Raw genomic sequence first — 22,764 nt, 5'->3', positions numbered from 1 at the left:
CCAAGCTGACGTCAGAGCAGGGCAGAGGAGAACAGCCACAAAAATGATTGGAGGACAGGGAACAAAAACGTACAGTGAAAGACTTAAGGATATTCATGTGTTTAACTTATCAAAAAGATCAAGACTAGACTTGATTACAGCAGAGAGAGGCAGGACAAGAACTAACGGCTGGAAGTAAAAGCCAGACACATTCCAATTAGAAAAGCACAAGCTTCTAACAGGGAGGGTGACGAACCACTGGAACAAAGTTCCATGGGAAGTGGTAGACTCGTGGATTTTTAAGGCCAGAAGGTACCACTGTGATCATCTAATCTGACCTTCTGTATAATACAGGTCCCACAGGATGTCCCAGAATTAACAGCTGCTTGAACTAGAGCAGATGATTTAGAAAAATATCCATCTTGATTTAAACATTCCTAGCAGTGAATCCACCACAGTCCTTGGGAAGTTGTTCCAGTGGTTCATTTCCCTCACTGGTAAAAAATTACATCTTAATTCCAGTCTTATTCTGCATCTCTTGATGTCTCTCTCACACACACACACACGTACGCACACACGCACACTCTTCACCAGATTGGAAAACCCAACTAAAATGTTGCCTCTTCCCTTTGGGAATGCAACACAGGGTCCCCCTCTGAACACGTCCTGCCCAGCAGTGCCCTCTTCAGGGAGGAAGGGGAATGGCAAAATGTATCAAATGCTCAAAGGCATCAGGATGCAAAGAGTTAACGGTAGGAGGAAAGCTTTTTCAAACCTCCTTTTGCTAGGAAGTTCCATGTGATTTCCAAACATATGGGGGTGTTGACAATTCCCTTGGTTGGGCTGGGATCCTCCCCTAGTTCAGCACAGGCTCCTGCATTCCCGGTACCATTTACTGCTTGCGTAACACAGGGGCCCCATTAGTAGTGGGAGTGGAGGTCACAGAGGGTCAAATATCCCAAGCAGAATTGATTATTATTTATTTGCTCTGGTGGCTGATGGGAACTGGCAGCAGAGACAGCAAGGGCTAGATGAAGGATGGAGAAGCAGGGAAGCCCCATACCCTATTTGTTTAACTGGCCAGGGTCTACCACTACCATGTATTAAACCCACACCCTTCGCAGAGCTGGGAAGAGAACCCAGGAGTTCTGACTTCCAGCCCCGATCTATTGATGAAAAGTGCTAGATAAGGTTTTACTGTCATTCTTCTTATTACTACTCTAACCCACTCTCTCTCAGAGCCAGAACAGAAACTGACTCCCCACACTCCCGTTGTAGAGCCAGGAACATCACCCAGGGATCCTGACTCCCGGCCTTAAGCTTAACCACTAAAACAGACATGTGCTGTGCCAGGATGCAGTCCCCCAGCCTTTGCCAGCTCTCACACCCTGTTAGCCAGACCAGGCCCACAATGACAAACACTGGCATAGCAAGAGTCATATCCATACCTTCTTTGACTTGGTGAAGAAGGCTTGCTTGATCTCTTCCATGGTGGCGTCTTGTTTGATTCCCAGCAGGTCATAGTAATTGCTGTGGACAGACCTAGGGGGAAGGAGGCACAGATACGTTCATCTCTCTGAGCCCCCATGGCTGTACCAGTGAGCCAGTTCCAATTCCTTCCTCGTTCAGCCAAAGCAGAGTTTAGGATCTGGGCTACAGACCTGTTACCGGGGCTGGACTGACAGCTCCGGGGCACAAGGACAGTGGAATGGCAAGTTTCCCTCATCCCCAATATGTCTGTACTGGAGGGATTCTATGGGGAGAAAAGGGGAGGTCAGAGCCTATGGCTCTCTGCCAGGACTCCCCCAGACCGCTGGTGATGGGGGACACTGGAATGAGATAGTAAAGATTGATGCTCTTGCCCCTTCAGTTGGAGTGTTTCTCCACTCTCCAGAGCCACGCAGTGCTGTTTCTGTTAGGAGGAGACGTCAATGCTACAAGTCCGGTCTGTTCTGGAGACCTGAGACTCCGTGTTCTAGTGGACAGAGTACTGGAGTGGGGATACCTGGGTTCTATTCCCTGCTCTGCCGGATAACCTTGGGCAGGTCCCTTCCACTCTCTGTGCCTGTTTCCTGATCTGTAAAACGGGGATGATGCTACTGATCTCCTTTGCAAAGCACTTTCAGATCAATAGACGAAAAGTGTTAGATAAGCGCTAGGGATTTATTATTATTATAATTGATACAATCTGGCTTATTTGCAAAGAAAGGGCACAAAGACCTGTTTCCCTGAATGCAGCAGACACAAACAACAGAAAACTGGCTCCTTGCTGCAAATCCCCATGTCTGCCCCTCCCGTGGGCTCTGTGCCCAAGAAGCTCTGTCTCTCTGCTCCCTCTCAGAGTCCCATTCAAGACTGTTTCCCCTGGCTACCTGTCTCTGACACACAAAGCGTGCAATTGATCTCCTAGTGTCTGCGTTTGCAATCCAGGAACCCCTTCAGCCTACAGGGCTTAGCTCTGGCCTGCCAACAATCCTAGGAAACCTACGGGAATTAGACACCTAACATCCATGAATTTTCAAGGGTACATAAACCCTAGCCTAAATATGCACACCTCTTACCGAAACCATCCCTGGCTATATCCCACATTGCTATGGTTTTCAGTACACCTACCATCTTCACACCATCACTACCCAAGGCACAGCAATGGGAGAGAGCATGGCCTGTCTTCTGGCAGAAAGTGCCAGGGCTATTTGTTGCTAGGTTAGCTGACAGGGCCATGGCTACTGGTGTGAAGCATTTACAGATGGAGCTGATATTGGATGAAGAAAGAAATACAGCTCTGCAATTTCCAAAGTGATAGGTATTGAGCAAGGTCATTCCAAGGGAGTGGGGGAACTAACTGGGCTGTGCTACTTGAGAGAGAGAGAGAGAGAGAGAGTGTGTGTGTGTGTGTGTCCTGGTTCTTCTTGAGCTGCAGCAGATTCATTAATAACCCAGTCGTCAGGGCCTCTGTGTGTATGTGTGTAAGCAAACGAGTTCATGTGTTAGAGTTTGTAAACAAGCGTGTGGGTCAGAATACACAAATGCAAGCAAACATGTGAGTAAGCGAGCCAATGCATGTGTGAATATTTGTGAGGGAACACGCATGTAAGTGAATGGGTGTGATTCTGAGCAAGCGAATGCATGTGTGGCTGTGTACAGGAGCAAGTTCATGTAAGGGTAAGAGACTGTGAACAAGTGAGTGAATGCGTAAGAGTGTGAGCAAGCAAGTGCATAGCTAAGAGAATGAATCTGTTGGTCCTCCTTGAAGGACAGATTTATTAGTAACCCAGTGTGCGTGTGCAAGAGAGCAAGTGTGTGCACACACACAATCAAGAGTGTATGGGTGAGCCTCTTTCTCTCTAGAATAAGAGATTCATTAGTAACATGCTGGACCAAGCGTTTGTGCGTGTGTGTCTAATATTTCCCAGCTGTGTACATGTCATCTCCATAAACTTGCAGACGTAGGTTCCTTTCCGTTGTTAGTTGCACAGGCCCAGAAGGGAGATGAAACACTGATGTTTTTACTGTCTTCTCCCATTGCCCTTTTGTTTGTGATATAAATCTTGTTAATTTGGCTGGAGTCTTTGCAAGCCAATCAGGTTTTAGTTAAACAGGTGCAGCCTTTGGGACGGACTTGTGTTATGCTGCGTGTTGCTTTACTCTCATCCCTCCACCAAAAGCAGAGTAAGAAGGCATAACCCAAAAAAGAGATACTGAAAGACAGACACAGTAGGAGATCGTGCTCTGGTGCCCCAACACCACATTTCATCTACTCACCAGTTTGAGAGTGTGGTAGAAAATGCCCGTCGTGTGGCACTTCTGCACCAAAAGCAGCACTGGCAGACTAGGTGGGGGATGGACAGAGGCATTTTCAGAGCCAGGGAACAGCACGCAGAAAGCTGGAGGTGATTCAGATCTGCAAGGATAGGGAGAAAGAGACGGATGTTGCAAAAGCAAATGGAAACAACTGATGAAGTGCTGGCTCTTTGAAACGAGCCACTGGTCATTTACCAGCCTAGGATAAACTTCCAAGAGGGGCAAATAAGAGGTCATGCACCAACTAAGCCCTGCTTAGCTGGGTCCCAACTCTCCATACACTTTTGCACATGCTGGATCTACATGTGGCAGTAAACTTATGCACTTGTGTAAGTTAATGCATGATCAGGGCCCTGGTGTCAGGGGCTTTGTGCTAGCTCTCTGTCTTCACTCACAATGTGCATTAGCCCTGGCTATGGTCCCCGGTCACACTACATCTCCCATAATGCACCAGGGCCTCCCTTCTTGCTGATCTGCCGCAGCACCTCATGGCAGTTATATTTCAGGTGCCTCATGTTCCTACTCTCTATGGACTGGGCTTCCTGGTCAGACTATGTTTCCCAGGATGCACAGTGGTCTCTCCTCCTGGAAAGACACCATGGGAGTCATGGGAGATGTACTCTGACCAAGGACCCTAGCCCATAGAGGAGTATGGGGACGTGATGCACCTGAAGCATGTTGGCTTTTGGGCAGCTGGTATTTTGACAGGAGGCAGATGCTTTTCAGGAAACATTTTAATAAAGCCCCCAATTTTCTATAAAAAAAAAGTAAAACTTTCCATGTCTCCTTTTATTTATTACTGCACCAGCCCCACACTCCTACCCCACCAAGATCATAAGCTGCCATCACTGCAAAGGGCTTCCTGACCACACAAGCACAGAGAGAGAGGTAGTCCCTGCCCTGAAGAGCTCGCAGTCTGACTAGGCAAAAATGGGTTATTCCCCCCATTTTACAGATGGGAAAACTGAAGTAGTAACTTGCCCAAGGTCATGCATGGAGTCTGTGGTAGAGCTGGCAACTGAATCCAAGTCTCCTGCACCCCCACCCAATGTTTTAAATACAGAATGGAAAGGGGTCTTGTGGACAAACAACACTGGGGGCCACACTCAGGCAAAACTCCCACTGATGTCAAGCAGGAATTTTTACCCAATTGCAGCATCAGGCATACAGCCGTGCATTGCCCTCAACACACCCCAAGAAATTGCAGCTCTGCATTAAGCCAACGACTCAAATCTAATCTCATGCTTCAGGGCTTCAGCTGGTCACCTGCAGGGGTTAATTTTATCCCCAAGGTCCATCTGTCTTCTGGGTTGGTACGTTTGTCTTCTGCTGAAGCATCAGGGACAGGCCGCAGCTGGAGCTGGGATCCTTACTGGGATGGACCAACACTCTGAGGTGCTTCAGGTAATCCTTTGCCTCAGATGCCTGGCTGGTGTATTTTAATCCCATGCTCAGGGTCCAACTGATTGCCAGATCTGGGGAAAATTCCTAACCTGACCCCACATCAGATTGGAAGGGACCTTGGGGGCTTTTCACCTTCCTCTGCAGCATGGCATGCAGGTTGCCTGCTGGGGACATATCTCATCTCATCAAGTCCCTACCACTGCAGGGGCCTCAGGCAATGGGGACCCTCAGTCTCTGCCTGGGGCACACAATAGTTTAGTCCATTGAGGACTGAAATGCTTTGCTCTTCTAAAGTCATTGGGCTCAATATAGGGGTAACTGGATGAAATTTAATGGCCTGTACTACACAGAAGGTCAGACTACATGATCCCTTCTGACCTTGAACTCTATGGAATCTATGAACCCCAGCTGCCCCTCCTGACTATACTGGGGAAAAGATGCCTACAATCATCAACAACAAATAACAATAGATGGGAACTTTCATCACGGAACCCAGAGCCCACATGCATCCCCAAGGGAACAGCCTCGCTTCCCGTTAGCACAGGAGCCAAGCAGAAGCAGGCTGGGAAACATGTCATTCACCGGACAAGCCACTCTTGCTTGCCAAACTGGTGCACAGCCCAGGCGCCGATGCTTGGGCTGCATCCAAACACCTGCCTTCATAGTGTCTCCAACACTGAGCGGTTCAAAGATAATGAGCCAGGCTCCAAAAATCACAGGATTGACTTCACAATCATGACAGTGTTTTAAAAAATTGCATTCTGGTTTCTGAGTCTTTGGGGTGCACACTTTTGGGTGCTGCACAGTTCACAGGGGCCTGGGAGGCGGGACTCCAGGGGTCTATTCCCAGCTCTGGGGCAGGAGTGAGGTCTAATGAGTTAGGCCACGTCCAGACTAGATATTAAAATCGATTTTAGATACGCAACTTCAGCTACGGGAATAACGTAGCTGAAGTCGAATTTCTAAAATCGAGGTACTCATCCGTCTGGACGGCGCTGCATCGATGTCCGCGGCTCTCCGTGTCGATTCCGGAACTCCGTTCGGGTTGATGGAGTTCCGGAATCGATGTAAGCGCGCTCGGGGATCGATACATCGCGTCCAGACTAGACGCGATATATCGATCCCCGAGCAATCGATTTTAACCCGCCGATGCCGCGGGTTAGTCTGGACGAGGGCCTACAGTGGAGGGCTGTCAATTAGGACATCTGGGTCCTATCCCCAGCTCAGTGATCTTGTGAAAGTCATTTCCATTCTCTGTAAGCTGGATCTCTGCTCCCTTGCTGGGCTATGGATCCTATCCAACCTCTGTCTCCAGGACAGAACCCAGAACAGGATCTCAGCTAGGGATTCTCCCAGCAGATAAGGATTTGGGTGAAGGAGGTAGGGAGTGTGGCAGCTCCCCCCTATGTGAGGGGGTGTCCCCCATGCTCCCTAGATTTAACCCTGAAAGGCTCACAGCTGATTTCACTGCAGCTCAATGTTGGAGGGACATGAAATTTGCCAAGGATAAGACAAGATCATGGGGAGGGAAGCAGAGGTGCACGCTGTGGGATGCCAGAGCCTGCATGCCCTGACAGAGATAACAGCACTGAGCTAATGTATGAGTGTGCAGAGCAGGGGGAAATGGGAGTGTGGAGAGTGTGCAGGGGGATCAGTGTTCAGAGCATGGGGAGAGTGGGGCGGTGAGGCTCTTGTTAAGGAGACTCTGCCGACCAGAACAAACAGGCAGGCATTCACGTCATAAGCGGCCAAGAATAACACGACGGTCACATTCCAGACCCTCATGCGGCAGCTGCTGGAAGGATGGGGTGGGAGGCAGCTTGTGCCATTCTGCCAACCCCTCCACATGTGCTGATGACCCTGCACAGCAGTGACCCCTCTTCCTCTCACTGGCAAATTTCCTGTGAACCCAGCTTGGCATGGACCTGACAGCTCAGGGAAGGACTGCCTTGCAGGAAGAGTCCAGGATGAAGAGTCGGGACTCCTGCCTTCTGTCTCCAGCTCTGGGATGGGACTGGGGTCTACTTCTTAGGGCAGGGGGGCTGGGAGTCAGGTGGGGGCAGGGGGTTTGGAGAGGTGGCTGTGCAGCATCTGGTACAATAGGGGTTCTAATTTCAGTGGGGGCCTTTATAAATAATAAGACCAAACTATAAATAGTAAGACAGTGAAAACCTCAGACTAAGATTTGGGCAGCAATGTAGTGCAGTGAATTACCCCCTATGGAATCCAGCTTTCTTGGTTCTTTGAAAGGCTGCAAGCACAGCTCTCCACCCCACCCCCCACTCGGCTGTTCAACAAAACAGCGGCCCGGCCACCTAGCGTTAAATAAAAACCCCTGTTAATCACCCGAGCAAGCAGCACATGAAGGAGAATTGTGGAACGCTTCAAATGAGGGAGTTGGGCTTTGTGAAATGAGGGATCAGCAGCTTTCCTGGGCTCAAACTTTTTGAGTGCTGCTGTGCGCGTGTTAACCCTGCACTGACTGCAGGGCTGGCAAAGGAGAATGACCAAAGGACTGGAAACCAGGCCTGCTAGTCGGAGACTCCAAGAGCGTATAAGTTTATAAGTATTTATGTGGGGAACAGAAATTGGATGAAGGTTTCTTCAGTCTAGCAGCCGCAGGTCTAAGAAGATCCAAGGGCTGGAAATTGAAGCTAAACAAATTCAGGCTGGAAACAGGGCACAAATTTTTAAAGCGAGGGTCATTAACTATTGGAACAACTTCCCAAGGGCTGTGGTGGATTCTCCATCACTGGCAATTTTCCATTCAAAACTTGATGTTTTTCTGTAAGATCTGCTCTAGTTTCAACAGGAATTAATTCAGGGCTGGCCTATGGCCTGTGTTACACAGAAGGTCAGACTAGACGGTTAGTGGTCCCTTCTGGCCTTATGATCTGAGAATCTATGGCTTGTGTGAGCTCTGGGGAACCCAGTTTGCTTGCAAGACACAACCTTGTGAGAAGTCAACACAGATGATTGTCTGCTTCACACCTAGCCAAGTCTCACCTCCAGAACCTCCCACTGCAGCCTTTAGGCAAGGGGCTGGACTGACCCTTGCAGCAGACTCTAGCCTGGACTGTAATCACATCCCAGCATGCACTTTGGGTGAAATTTACCCTTGTGCAAAGGTCCAGTGTGTGGCCTATGCACCACAAAATCCCTCTCTATGGAACTTAAATCAGTGGTTCTCAAACTTTTGTCCTGGTGATCCCTTTCACACAGCAAGCTTCTGAGTGTGACCCCACCCTATAAATTAAAAACACTTGTTAATATATTTAAGACCATTATAAATGCTGGAGGCAAAGCAGGGTCTGGGGTGGAGGCTGACAGCTCACACTCCCCCATGTAATAACCTTGTGATCCCGAGGGGTCCCGACCCCTAGTTTGAGAACCCTTGACTTAAATGGTGTATAGTCACTGGGCTAGAGAAGGATCTTATTGTTAAGGAACTAGACAAGAACTCAGGAGGTCTGGGTTCAATTCCCAACTCTGTCACAGATCCCCAGTGTCACTTTAGCTGGGCCTCTGTTTCTCCATCTCTAAAATTAGGAAAAAAACTGCACAGAACTTGGATTTGGCTGTAACATGATAACTTCTGAAGACCACATCAGAGCAATTCCTAAATTTCATGGAATGTTCTAGGCATCAATGGCCAGAAGCCTACGGATTTTGATGACAATCAGAAAACTAGATAGGGGGACACCCAGACGCCCTGTCGTCTGTTGAGCAGACCCAGCAGGTTCCACCAGAGCTGTAATTGCACCTCAGCTGTGCCCATCTTCCCAATTACATTTAAAATATTGGCAGTCTGGATGACCTATCTCCCAGAGAGAAAGAAAATAAATAATCCTAGAGAGGAGAAGGTGGAGCCCGCAGAGAATGGGGGACCCTGACATGGGGAGAGTAGGGAATGGGGGCACACAGATTCCTTGGAAGAGGGAAAGCAGGCACAGAGAGCCCCTGGCATAAGGGAAGGGGTGGAGGGAGTTGCAGGGAGCCCCTGAAATAGAGGGGGATGAGAAGTTGGCACCCAGGTAGCTTGGGAGCTGCAAATGGAGGAAGGCAAGGAGCCCCTGACGTGTGCAATCAGCTCGGCAGACAGACACAACAAAGTGAGTGATCTTCTGTCAATTCTTCCTTTGCCTGTTTAGACCGTAAGCTCTACAGTCCAGGGACTGTCTCCTACTCTGTGCAACGCCCAGCATGATAGGGGCCTCGATCTGCCAGTGGGACTGTGCAGTGCTTGCCATGACATGGACCCCCAACACTGGCCAGTGCCCAACGCACAACAGGAGAGCCTGATCCTGGCCAGGAGCCTGCACAGCACCTGGCACAACATGATCCCAGCGGTGGGACCTGTGCAGCATGACTGTAATAACAATAATTTGATTTTCAATTTGCATCCCCATCAAACAGTTAAATTCATCGCCATGGCAACTGAGCCAGGACCCTTTCTCATCATATATCCAACTCTGAAAAGGAATCAAAGCTATCCTGCCTTTTTTTATAATGATTTCCTGTTCTGAAAGTAAGCCAGCTAGCTGTAACTGCTCGTCGGGTGGACAGAAGATTAGCACGGAATAATACAAACTTATCTGCCTGGCTTTTTGTGGCAGATGTATTTCTAAACCAAACAAACACAAGTCTCCAACTAGCAGCATGGATTGTACAGTCTGAGACTCGCCTGTCAAGGAGGTTATGAATGGGGTCATTTTTTTTGCCATTACAGATAAAAGCGGAGCTGCTGTCTGTTTGACTTTCCAAAGCTCCTTAGAGTTGCTCACCCCCACTCCGTCACAAGTCTGAGGCAACCCCAATAGCTGGAATTTCATAGTTCTCGGTCTTGTGAAGTTAAAAATAACCTCAGTGAGAAGTGGGACACTGGCAGCTAAGGAAAGAAAAGAAGGGAATTTAGACAGGATATCAGAAAGTGACAGCACCGGGAAACAGCTGTGGTTAGCCAGCACAGCATAGATCCCGTTGATGTTTCCCTTTCATCCTCACCTGCTTCCTTTGTACTAGGGAGAAGGGGGACCTGCCAAGGACATGGGATGCTTCAAAATGATATTTGGCATTAACCCTGGGAGCGGGAAGGGGAGGGGGGGGGAAGGTGATAATGCAAGAAGCTATGGTACTGGAAGCATGGGACTCAAACAGTAATCACGTTTGCTCACTATATATAGTGCTCAAACCTAGACACACTGCTGCTCTGGCTGGGTTCTGAGACACAGAACACAATAAGCACCACTAGAGGGTTCACAAGCTATTTAAAGGGAATCCTGTATGAAAACACTGCCGTGCCAGGCATAACGCCTGATCACTCGTTCCATCTAGGATGATGGGTTCTGAACCTTGGCTGTCCATAAACCAGTCAAATTAGATCTCCTGTGAATGCCAGTCAAAACAGATCTCCAGCAAACAACCCCTCATCCCCTTGGCGTTTTTGCAGGACTCCACACTAGGGGATGACACCTAGACCTGGTGGCTATCCCTATGCATAGGTGAATTATTCACACCCAACCCCCACAAGCCCCTTCCTGTAACAAGCAAAGCTCAGAGATGGAGGATATTTGGGGCCGGTCCTGTGCCTTGGGGAACAAATCTCAAACTGTTGAATTACATTTCATATATGAGACATATGACTGTGAGAACACAGTCTTCTTTGGTCAGGCAGGAGGGAAGAGAGGAAGGTTGAACCTGGGTTGGGACTCAGAACACTGGGTTATTCTTAGCTCTGGCAGTGACCTGCTCAGTAACCTTGGGCAAGTCACTTCTCTGCTCTGTGCCTCAGTTTTCCTCCCCCACCTTTTGTCTATTTAGATTATATATTCTCTGTAACAGTGCAGCCCTCGGCATAGTGGGGGGCCCCGACCTTTAACTGGGGGAGCGGTCTGTGCAGTGCCTGGCCTAAGGCTCCCCCTTCAAACTCCATCTTCTTTCAGAAGAACTGAAAGAACATTCTGCAAGGGACAGGCAGACAATAGGAAAGTGTGCTGCATTCCCAGATGTCACTCTAAGACTGGATAGGCTTCTGAAGTTGACAGGCAAGGTTCCACTGGCATTGCTTCATAAAGGCACTAATGACACTGTGTCACAGGGTATCTTGCATATAGCAGATGACTTCAGGGAACTCAGAAGTGTGGTGAAGAAAAAGAAAATTCAAGCTATCTTCTGACAGAACAAGGAGAAATGGTCTCAAGTTGCAGTGGGGGAGGTTTAGGTTGGATATTAGGAAAAACTTTTTCACTAGGAGGATGGTGAAGCAGTGGAATGGGTTACCTAGGGAGGTGGTGGAATCTCCTTCCTTAGAGGTTTTTAAGACCCGGCTTGACAAAGCTCTGGCTGGGATGATTTAGTTGGGAATTGGTCCTGCTTTGGGCAGGGCATTGGACTAGATGACATCCTGAGGTCCCTTCCAACCCTAATATTCTATGATTCTCCGAGATCCTTCCTTCCCATGAGCGAAGGAAGGCAGAAGATTCAGGAAGTGAACCACTGGCTAGGTAAGTGGTGGAGGGTTTTGGTTTTGTGGAACACTGGTCAAACTTTTATGGGAGAGAAGCTGTATAGTTTGGATGGCCTCCACCTCAGTAGGAGGAAAACTAATCTCTTCGAGGGTAAAAAGGGAGGATAAAAAGGGGGAAGATAAAAATCAAGATGTTGGAAACAAAATAAATAAAGGAACCAAAGGACATGGAAAAGAAATTTTTGAATTGCCTATATACCAATGCTAGGAGACCTCGTTTCAACAAACGAGGGTAACAAACGAGGGATTGGAATGGATCATTTATGGGCATAAATTCGGTCTAGTTGCTATTACTGAAACCTGATGGGATGATTCACATAATTGGAATGTTAAAATCATTGGTTATAACCTATTTAGGAAGGATCGAGTGGGCAGAAGGGGAGGAAGAGTGGCACTCTATGTCACAAATGGCATTACCTGTTTCCAAGTCATTGAAAATGTGTAAGAAAATTATTCTGAATGCTTATAGATCAATGTCCTAACAGATAAAGTACAAGATGGATATTAGTCAGTGTCTGCTACAGACCACCAAATCATACTAGGGAACAGGATGACTGCCTCATTACACACCAATCTACAATGTGTAAGGCAAAAACTTGCATGATCATGGGGGACTTCAGTTTGAGTAACACAAGCTGAAGGTCTCATGCTACCAGTACTAAAACATCCTCAATACTTCTAAACATTATAGAGGAAAATTTCCTAACATAACAAGTGTTGCAGCCAACATGAGGGAACTCTTATTAGACCTTGTCCTAACAGATAAAGAAGAACTGATCACAGAAATAAAAATGAACAGTACAAGCTTAGGTACATTTATAATGTGCAGTCATAATAAATATATATATATATATGTGGTGCTTTAACAAAGCCAATTTCACAAAGCTGAAAACAATTATGAGCCAAAACATTTGGGTAGATGCGGCGACATCTCCCTGCTGCTCCTAGGCAGAGGCATAGCTAGGCAGCTCTGCATGCTGCTCCCACCCCGCCCCAAGTGCTGGCTCCATAGCACCCATCAGTCAGGGGTTTCCATGCAGTGCCTGACAAAACAGGGGCCCTGATCTCAGGTGGGACCCTTAGATGCTACTTGAATACCCATAATGACTAACAGACTGCATGCCATGGTGATCCTTCTAATTGCTCTGCAGGCTGTCTCCCTTTCTCCCACCATTTGTCTGACTTTGCTTCTTTGCAGTGCCAGCTCTTAAGAACAGAAACAATAGCCTGCACTTTGCACATTCCTTTACACTATGCTCTAGCAGGGCCGGCGCTACCATTTAGGCAGCCTAGGCAATCGCCTAGGGCGCCAGAATAAATGGTGGGCACCATTTTGCCGGAGGGGGCGGCAGGCGGCTCCGGTGGAGCTGCCACAGTGGTGCCTGCGGAGGGTCCGGTGCTCCGTGGCTCCAGTGGAGCTGCCACAGTGATGCCTGCGGACGGTCAGCTGCTCGCGCAGCTCCATTGGACCGCCCGCAGGTATCACTGCGGCAGCTCCACCGGAGCCACGGAGCACCGGACCCTCCGCAGGCATCACTGCGGCAGCTCCACCAGAGCCACGGAGCACCGGACCCTCCGCAGGCACCACTGTGGCAGCTCCACCGGAGCCACGGAGCACCGGACCCTCCGCAGGCATCACTGCGGCAGCTCCACCGGAGCCACGGAGCACCGGACCCTCCGCAGGCAGCACTGCGGCAGCTCCAGCGGAGCCGCGGGACCAGCGCACGGGGCGGCGAAATTGCCGTCCGCCTAGGGCGCTCAAACCCCTAGCGTCGGTCCTATGCTCTAGATCTGCTCTAGTTCAAACAGGAATTAATTCTATGGGCTGTATTAGACAGGAGGTCAAACTACATGATCACAGTGGGCCCTTCTGGCCTTGGAATCTATGGGTACATCTACACTGGAATAAAAGACCTAGGGCACTGGCCATGGCTGGCCCAGGTCAGCTGACTTGGGCTTGTGGGCTAAAAACTGCTGTACAGGCATTCAGCTTTGGCTGGAACCTGGCTCTTGGACCCTCCCCCTCGCACGGTCCCAGAGCTCAGGCTCCAGCACAAATCCAAACATCAACACAGCAATTTTACAGCCTCGTAGCCTGAGCTTTGCAAGTCCAAGTCAGCTGATCCAGGCCAGCTGCTGGTGTTTAACTGCTGTGTAGATGTGTCCAATGAAATCAGAGCAAGAAAAGCTCCCGGTCCAAGTGAGTAGTGATTTACACCCTGCTTTGCCCTGCTGTAAATAACTGCACGGACTATATGTGAATCCCCCTGGAAAACACAAAGTGCCTTTCATGTGATAACCATCCCTCGTCCCCTTCCAACGGGCACCATTGAACCTGCCTCTTGCTGCATGGCTGGCCAGACACCTGCACTTGGCATTTGTTTCCAGACGTGTTTGCTGAAGCGCTGAGCCTGTGATCCAACCCTTGGGTAAATGTCGGGGGGAGAAAGGGGAAGAGTCACTACCCTTTTCGCCTACTCAACAGCCTGACGTGTTTATTTGTGCAGTTAGCAAAAACACCATCTGGCTGGTTACAGCACAGAGACCACTAAATCATTCTGCACCATTAGCCATGTCAAAAACAAACAGAGGGAAGATGCCAGGCACGGACTTTCCAAAGGGCAGGTACTTGTGACTTTAAGACGTCACAGTCCACTCATGTAAAGAGCCTGATGACTGCTATTGGACCTATTGGAAAGAAAGGAGGGATGAGGCTTTCTTATCTGTGTCTGTACAGTGCCTAGTGCAATGAGGTGCTGGCCCATGGTACAACCGCCACACGCATAACAATGACAATTACAATTACCTGGCATTCCCTTCAGGTTCTGTCTACCTACTCACATGGGCATTGTATCTGGGCATCTCATAGTCACTCACAACGCCCCCTGGCCTGTGAGATAGGAAAGTACCATTCTCCCTATCTTACAGTGGGAAAACCGAGATAAGAGAGAAGGGGAGTGACTTGCCCTAGGTCATGGGGAGTCTTGTGGTAAAACCAGGAATCGAACCCAGATCTCATGAATCCCAGTCCAGTGCCTTAGCTACAAAAGCACTGTCCCTTCACAGGGGCAGTGTTAGGTGAGAACCCCGGTGTCCTAAGTGCCATTTCACTTCAAAAAGCCATCCTTCCTTTAGAAATGCTTACAACACCAATGTCTTTGAGGGCGGCAGGAGTATTAGCTAAGTGCTTTACATAGGAAATCAGGGTCATTATTCCATTTTACAGATGGGGAAACTGAGGCACAGAGCAGGGATATGATTTGTCCACGTTCAAATGAGGGGTCTGTGGCAGATCTCCTAACCTCAGCCCACAAAACCATCCTTCCCACTACAACTGCATCTGCTCTAACCCCTCAGACAGAGACCAACACCTACAAAATCTCCACCAAGCATTCTCAAAACTACAATACCCGCATGAGGAAATAAGGAAACAGATCAACAGGGCCAGACGTGTACCCAGAAGCCTCCTACTGCAAGACAAACACAAGAAAGAAACCAGCAGGACTCCACTGGCCATCACATACAGCCCCCAGCTAAAACCCCTCCAACGCATCATCAGGGATCTACAACCCATCCTGGACAATGATCCCACACTTTCACAGGCCTTGGGTGGCAGGCCAGTACTCGCCCACAGACAACCTGCCAACCTGAAACATATTCTCACCAGTAACTGCACACCGCACCATAATAACTCTAGCTCAGGAACCAATCCATGCAACAAACCTCGATGCCAACTCTGTCCACATATCTACACCAGCGACACCATCACAGGACCTAACCAGATCAGCCACACCATTACCGGTTCATTCACCTGCACATCCACCAATGTAATATATGCCATCATATGCCAGCAATGCCCCTCTGCTATGTACATCGGCCAAACTGGACAGTCTCTACGGAAAGGATAAATGGACACAAATCAGACATTAGGAATGGCAATATATAAAAACCTGTAGGAGAGCACTTCAACCTCCCTGGCCACACTATAGCAGACCTTAAGGTGGCCATCCTGCAGCAAAAAAACTTCAGGACCAGACTTCAAAGAGAAACTGCTGAGCTTCAGTTCATCTGCAAATTTGACACCATCAGCTCAGGATTGAACAAAGACTGTGAATGGCTTGCCAACTACAGAACCAGTTTCTCCTCTCTTGGTTTTCACACCTCAACTGCTAGAACAGGGCCTCATCCTCCCTGACTGAACTGACCTCGTTATCTCTAGCTTGCTTGCTAGCATATATATACCTGCCCCTGGAAATTTCCACTACATGCATCTGAGGAAGTGGGTATTCACCCACGAAAGCTCATGCTCCAAAACGTCTGTTAGTCTATAAGGTGCCACAGGATTCTTTGCTGCTTCCCACTCTCACGTTTCAGGCATAAACTGACTTCTAGCTGACAAGGGTTAGGAAGGAATTTTTGTGGGGTGGAGGAATTACTCCCAACTTCTTGACATTACATTCACAAGGTTAATTCGCCAGCTCTTTGGACAGAGTGTGCCACAGCACCAGGAACTTTCATATGGTGTAGCAGTTGCATTTTTAAGATGCCATTGTTAAGGGACTGGATCTAATCTAGGAGGGGTTTGGACCTGGATTCAACCCACCTCCAATAGTCCTTAGCCCTTCTCTAGTAATGCTTTTCATCAGCAGATCTCAACGCCCTTTACAGAGGAAAGCAGTATCATTATCCCCATTTTACAGGTGGGGAAACTGAGACACAGAGCAAGGCTGTAACTTGTCGAAGTACACCCAGCAGGCCAGTGGCAGAGAAGGAACAGAAACAGTCTCCTAAGACCCAGTCTCGTACTTTAGCTACTAGACAACACTGCTTCCCAAGAATAGACATGTATTAGCCATTTTTCACCAATGTGGGACATGAATCAGAGATTTGGACAACAATAAGTGTCTCAAACAAGGTCAAACTGCAAGTCAAGGAGAGAGCTGGGAAAAGAACTGTTCTAACCACTGCAGCCAGAAAGAGAACACAGGAGTCCTGGCTCCCAGAGTCCCTTCTCTAGATAATACTTCACCCCCAGAGACAAGAAGAGGAATCCCCAAGTCCTGGCTCCAACAGCCCTCTCCATAATCTCAAGATATTGCTTTCTATCAGAACCAGGAACGGAACTGGCTCCCAAATCCTTGCTTTAATCACTAGGAAATACTTCCTCTCAGAGTCAGAAACAGAATCCAGGAGTCCTAGCTCAAGATGCTGCTTAAGAGCAGTGGCGTCATTTCTGTGCAAGGTAAAAAGCATACTGTCGCGGCCCCCTGCCTCGGCAGCGCACTGCATGGTATGGTAGCCACAGGAGTGCCACAAACCTCTCTCATACTTAGATGAGGCTTTGCTGTCAGACAAAACACTGCATAATTTTTGCAGAGGACACAGCCGGCACTTAGGCAAGCTAGTGGGCAATACATCCCATACATTAAAGCCTCTGCAAAGCAGGTGGAACACTAACAAAAAGACTACTGCTCTCTGCCCACGGCAGGGACACAAACACTTGTATAACCCACTGGTCGGTGGGTGGGCATGAGTCTGTTACAACGACAGCTACAGAGCCTTGGCTCTTCGGTGCAAGTTCTGGTAGCTCATACTTTGAACTCTGGAGGCTCCCAGTTCAGTGCGTGTGTAACCCAGGAGGGTGGAAGTCATGCTTGCAGGGGACAGGAGCACAGGCTAACCTCTTTGTTGCAAGGCTGGGTAAAGTGCTTCTTTACATCCCCATCCAGCTGCCTGTACAGCTGGATCCTCAGTTTTCGACCAGAATTCCCAACAAATGAGGGGGGTGAGGGAATAAAAGATTAATAGTTTTTAAGTCCAGAAGGGACCATTAAATCATCCAGTCTGACCACCAGAGAATTTCATCCAGTTAAGAACATAAGAATGGCCATATTGGGTCATACCAAAGGTCCATCTAGTCCAGTATCCTGTCTACCGAGTCTGGCCAATGCCAGGTGCCCCAGAGGCAGCGAAGCTAACAGGCAGTGATCTCTCTCCTGCCATCCATCTCTACCCTCTGACAAACAGAGTCTAGGGACACCATTCCTTACCCATCCTGGCTAATAGCATTAATGGACTTAACCTCCGTGAATTTATCCAGTTCTCTTTTAAACCCTGGTATAGTCATAGCCTTCACAACCTCCTTAGGTAAGGAGTTCCGCAGGTTGACTCTGCGCTGTGTGAAGAACTTCCTTTTATTTGTTTTAAACCTGCTGCCTATTAATTTCATTTGGTGACCCCTAGTTCTTATATTATGGGAACAAGTAAATAACTTTTCCTTATCCACTTTCTCCCCATCACTCATGATTTTATCGACCTCTATTATATCCCCCCTTAGTCTCCTCTTTTCCAAGCTGAAAAGTCCTAGCCTCTTTAATCGCTCCTCATATGGGATCTTCTCCAAACCCCTAATCATTTTAGTTGCCCTTCTCTGAACCTTTTCTAATACCAGTATATCTTTTTTGAGATGAAGCAACCACATCTGTACGCAGTATTCAACATGTGGGCATACCATTGATTTATGGCAATAATATATTCTCTGTCTTATTCTCTATCCCCTTTTTAATGATTACTAACATCCTGTTTGCTTTTTTGACCCCTCTGCACACTGCATGGACATCTTTAGAGAACTATCCACACTGACTCCAAGATCTTTTTCCTGATTTGCTGCAGCTAAATTAGCCCCCATTGTATTGTATGTATAGTTGGGATTATTTTTTCCTATGTGCATTACTTTACATTTATCCACATTATATTTCATTTGCCATTTTGTTGCCCAATCACTTAGTTTTGTGAGATCAGCGACCCCTGTACTGAGCTCAATAACTTGGGTTTGATTAAAGCATCTTCCCGACATCCACCACTCCCCTTGGGAGTTTATTCCAATGGTTAATCACTGGCACTGTGAAACACTGGTGTCTTATTTCTAATTGGAACGTGTCTGGTTTTAACTTTCAGCCACTGGGTCTTGTTCTGCCTTTCTCTGCTAGGTTACAGAGCCCGTTTGTACCCAAGATTTTCTCCCTATGAAGCTACTAAGGGCTTAGCTACACAGGGAAATTTCCCAGCATAGTTACAGAGGAATAAATTATTTCACTATAGTAGTTATGCCAATAAAACTCCCCCATGTGGACACTCTATTCTAGAATAAGAGGGATTTTATTCCAGAATCAACTGTTCTCACAGGGAGTTCTGTCTGGTGCTCTGTAGAGCTATAACAGTCAATTAACCCAGGTAAACAAGTCCACATGACTTTCAATGTGACTTTGGCTCCTAAGTCACTTTTGAAAATGGGACTTAGGCATTTTTGAAAACTGAATCCCTACACTAAACCAAAATACACCTCTTTTAAACCAAAAATAAAAGGGACAATGTGGCTATTTGCTATGATTTAACATCATATCTTAAATATAATCAGAGCAATTTTCTCATTTAGATATGCTCTTGATATGTGTGTGTACCGTATCTAGCACAATGGGGTCCAGACCAAAGTCAGGGACTCTTGATCTACACATTGATTTTGTACCAATATCACTGGTGGTTAAGGCAGTGATTTCTTTACTGATATAGTGATACAGGTCCAACCCCTAGGGTGGACGCAGTTATACTGAGATAAAAGTGCCTTATACCAGTATAGCTTATTCCCCTTCGCTTAAGGAAATCAGCACAAATATAGCTCCAGCCACGCTAGGGGGCCTGGATTGCTTTAGCTACATGGGTGCAGCTTTTGCATACAGACAAGGCCTTACACAACCCCAACCCAATGGGGCTGTGATCTCAGCTGGGGACCCAATGCACTACTGTAGTAGCAGTAAGAAATAATATTACAATGCTGGTTTGTGAGTACAGAGCTGATTTTGAAACCCTGGCCCCTTTCAGCCAGAACACCCTCACAAGACTCAATCCAGCTATGAATTCACTGTTAAAACCATTTTTTAACCAGCAGACAAAGCAGTGGGGAAACACAAGTCCATTTGTTTTCTCAGTAATCTTATAGTATGCAGAGTGCTCTATCAAACTATTCCTTGCCTGGATCTCGCCAGTTGCATCCCAGAGAGAACGGCCATAGCTGAGCAGAAAGCAGGAATTTAGAACAGAAGGGGCTGAGGCAGCAAAAATTCACACCAAAAAGCAACATGAATGGAAAGCTGCTAAAAGCAAGCAGCACTGAAATAGCTCCAGGGACTGGAGATCAGGGCACAGAATTGTGTAGCATATAGTATCAAGGGACTATAATTTTTCATTTATCAAATGAAAATGTAGGTACTCTGGTGGTTAAACCAGCGGGGCTGTGAGCCAGGATTCCTGGGTTCTGTTCCCAGTTCTGGGAACAAAGTGGGTTCTAGGGGTTAGCATAGGAGACTGGGAAAGAACACCTGGGCTCTCTTCCCAGATATGGGAGGGGAGGGGGGTCTAGTGAGCAAGGGGTCTAGGAATTAGGACTCTTAGCTTCTATTCCCAGCTGAAGGGGGAATGTGCTCTAGAGGTTAACATAGGAGGGTGACTGTGCATCAGGACTCCTGGTTCTCATCCACTAACTCAGGCCTGCACAACTCGTAAAGCGGCGAGGGCGACATTACTCCAAAGAAAACAACTGAGGGCCGAAACCCCCCGGCCCCGCAGAAACACTCCCCCCAGCGCCTCCCGGCCCTGCGAAAACACCCTGCCCCAGCACCGCCCAGCCCTCAGGAAACAAACTCTCCTTCCCCAGAGCCACCCCACCAAAACAGCTGTGGGCCAAAAAGAAAGGTTGAGGGTGGGGAGGTGATACTTGATTTTAAATCAACCAGGGGCTCCCAGCTGAAGAGGTGGCTGGGAGCCCTCAGGGGCAAATTAAAGGGCCCATGGCTCCGGTGGCTGGGGGAACCCAGAGCCCTTTGATTCCCGGCCGCAGCTGAGATTTAAAGGGCTCTGGGCTCCCCATGGCTGTGGGCAGTCCAGAGCCCTTTGAATCGCAGCTGTGGCTGAGATTCAAAGGGCTCTGGGCTCCCCGTGGCTGCGGGCAGCCAAGAGCCCTTTGAATCTCAGCTGCGGCTGGGATTTAAAGGGCTCTGGGCTCCCCATGGCTGCGGGCAGCCAAGAGCCCTTTGAATCTCAGCTGCGGCTGGGATTTAAAGGGCTCTGGGCTCCCCGCGGTTGCAGGCAGCCCAGAGCCCTTTGACTCCCAGTCGCGGCTGGGATTTAAAGGGCTCTTGGCTGCCCGCAGAGCGCCGTGTGCGGGGGATTTAGAATCCCCCCGCGGGCCACACAGTGAGCCTCCACGGGCCACATGTTGTGCAGTCCTGCACTAACTGTTACTCCTGGGAGAATTCTGCATCAAAATTAAAAATTCTGCACCAACAAAATAAAAATTGGTGCACAATATTTTACATTTCTGCAAATTTTATTTGTCAAAATAACACTACATAATCATGCCAGTTGCAATTATTTGGAAATTTATTTCAAAATACCTGTCAGCAAGTATGTCTGTAACATTACAAACAACCATAAAAATTCCCCCAGGAGCAGAGAGTTAAAGAAACCCCTATGACAGCCCAGTTCCTGTTCCTCTGCACCTCCACCCCGAGCTCAGCTGAGGGGCCAGACATCCACAACCCTTCCTCCCAGAGCACAGCTGCAGGCCCCCGCAATCAATACACCCGAACCCCTTCCCTCCCAGAGCCCAGCCACAGGCCCCCCCTGCCCACATACCCATACCGCCTCCCCCCAGAGTCTAGCTGCAGGTCCCTCCCTTTCCAAGATACCTGCACCCCCTCCCTCCCAGAGACCAGCCACAGGGCCTCCCCTTACCCAGAAATCCACACTCCCTCCCCCAAGAGCCCAGCCACAGGGCCAGCCCTAGCCCAGATATCCCCTGCCCCAAAGCCCAGGCGTCCAGAAGGAGAAAGAGCCCGATGTTCAGTCCCAGGCTTGTGTGGAGTTTCCTGCACACCGCCACAGCCTCAGGGCGTGCAGGGAACTGGATGGAGCTGCTGGGAACCCTCTAGCTCCCCACTCCCCTCCCCGCAGTGTCTTCTGTGAGCAAGCTGGGCTCTGCCAGGTCCAGAAGCCCCTACTGGGGGCAAGCAGCACTGCACCCCATTTCTGTGGGGAAATTCTACGCACACAACATTAATTTCTGCAAAATTCTGCATTGAGTAGTGGTGCAGAATTCCTCCAGCAGTAAGTAACTGTATCTGGCTTTGGGAAATTCATTACCCCAATCTGAGCTTCTGTGTATTTTTATCACAATCTTGCAGATGGATGCTGACCTACCTGATAGGAGACTTTTAAGCATGTTTAACATTTGTAAATTGCTTTGAGAATGTGCAATGAAATCTGAACATTATTTGATATTATTCTGGTACATTTTCATTCATGTTATACTGGTGCTTGCTGGACTCGTACCAAAAGGATAAAGACTTGTTAAATAGCTAAAAGACACATTCCAAGGATACATCGACATGAGAAAAAAAGGTGTTTTCTCACCTCATGTTAGGATGTTACTTTGTGTTAACTAATGAAGAAAAGGCAGTCTGTAATTTTCATGTGAGTCAGGACAGGGAAAACTCTGAGCTCCCCCATAGTTCTTACCTTGACCTGCTAACACATGTTCCCAGATTCACAGATTATAAAGGCAGAAGGGATCACTGTGACCATCTAGTCCAGGGGTGGGCAAACTTTCTGGCCTGAAGACCACATCAGGGTTCCAGAACTGTATGGAGGGCCGGGTAGGGAAGGCTGTGGCTCCCGAAGCAGCCTGGCCCCTACCCCTTATCTGTCCCCTCCCACCTCCCACCCCCCCTCAGAACCCTCCACCTATGCAACCCTTCCTGCTCCTTGTCCTCTGACCGACCCCCCCCCGGGATCCCCCATCCAACCTCCCCTGCTTCCTGTCTCCTGACTGCCCTGACCCCTACCCACACCCCCGACTCCTGCCAGGCCCCCTGGGACTCCCATGGCTATCCAACTCCCCCTGTTCTCCATCCTCTGACTGCCCCCCCCAAACCTCTGCCTCATCCAACTGCCCCCTGCTCCCTGTCCCCTGACAGCCCCCCAGAACCCTCTGCCCCTTA

At 48.6% G+C, this 22,764-nt stretch overlaps 1 protein-coding gene across 7 annotated transcripts in view; it reads right to left on the bottom strand.

The window, feature by feature from the left end:
* The window catches only part of DNAJC4 (DnaJ heat shock protein family (Hsp40) member C4), an 82,267-nt gene that overhangs the window by 52,052 nt on the left and 7,451 nt on the right, over positions 1 to 22,764 (bottom strand). For 5 of the 7 annotated variants that reach the window (XM_030568450.1, XM_030568451.1, XM_030568456.1 and 2 more), the window contains 2 exons: positions 3,742 to 3,880; positions 1,428 to 1,521 (listed from right to left, as the gene is read on the bottom strand). In XM_030568450.1, the coding sequence (XP_030424310.1) occupies positions 1,428 to 1,521; positions 3,742 to 3,880 (233 nt within the window). Of the gene's footprint in view, positions 1 to 1,427; positions 1,522 to 3,741; positions 3,881 to 9,968; positions 10,045 to 15,521; positions 15,544 to 22,764 lie in introns of those variants that run through there. The other 2 variants (XM_030568454.1, XM_030568453.1) reach the window with 2 other exon arrangements.

The sequence above is a fragment of the Gopherus evgoodei genome, chromosome 7, assembly GCF_007399415.2.
Source record: "Gopherus evgoodei ecotype Sinaloan lineage chromosome 7, rGopEvg1_v1.p, whole genome shotgun sequence".
Taxonomy (NCBI): Eukaryota; Metazoa; Chordata; order Testudines; family Testudinidae; genus Gopherus; species Gopherus evgoodei.
This window is presented reverse-complemented; position numbering and strand designations above follow the sequence as displayed.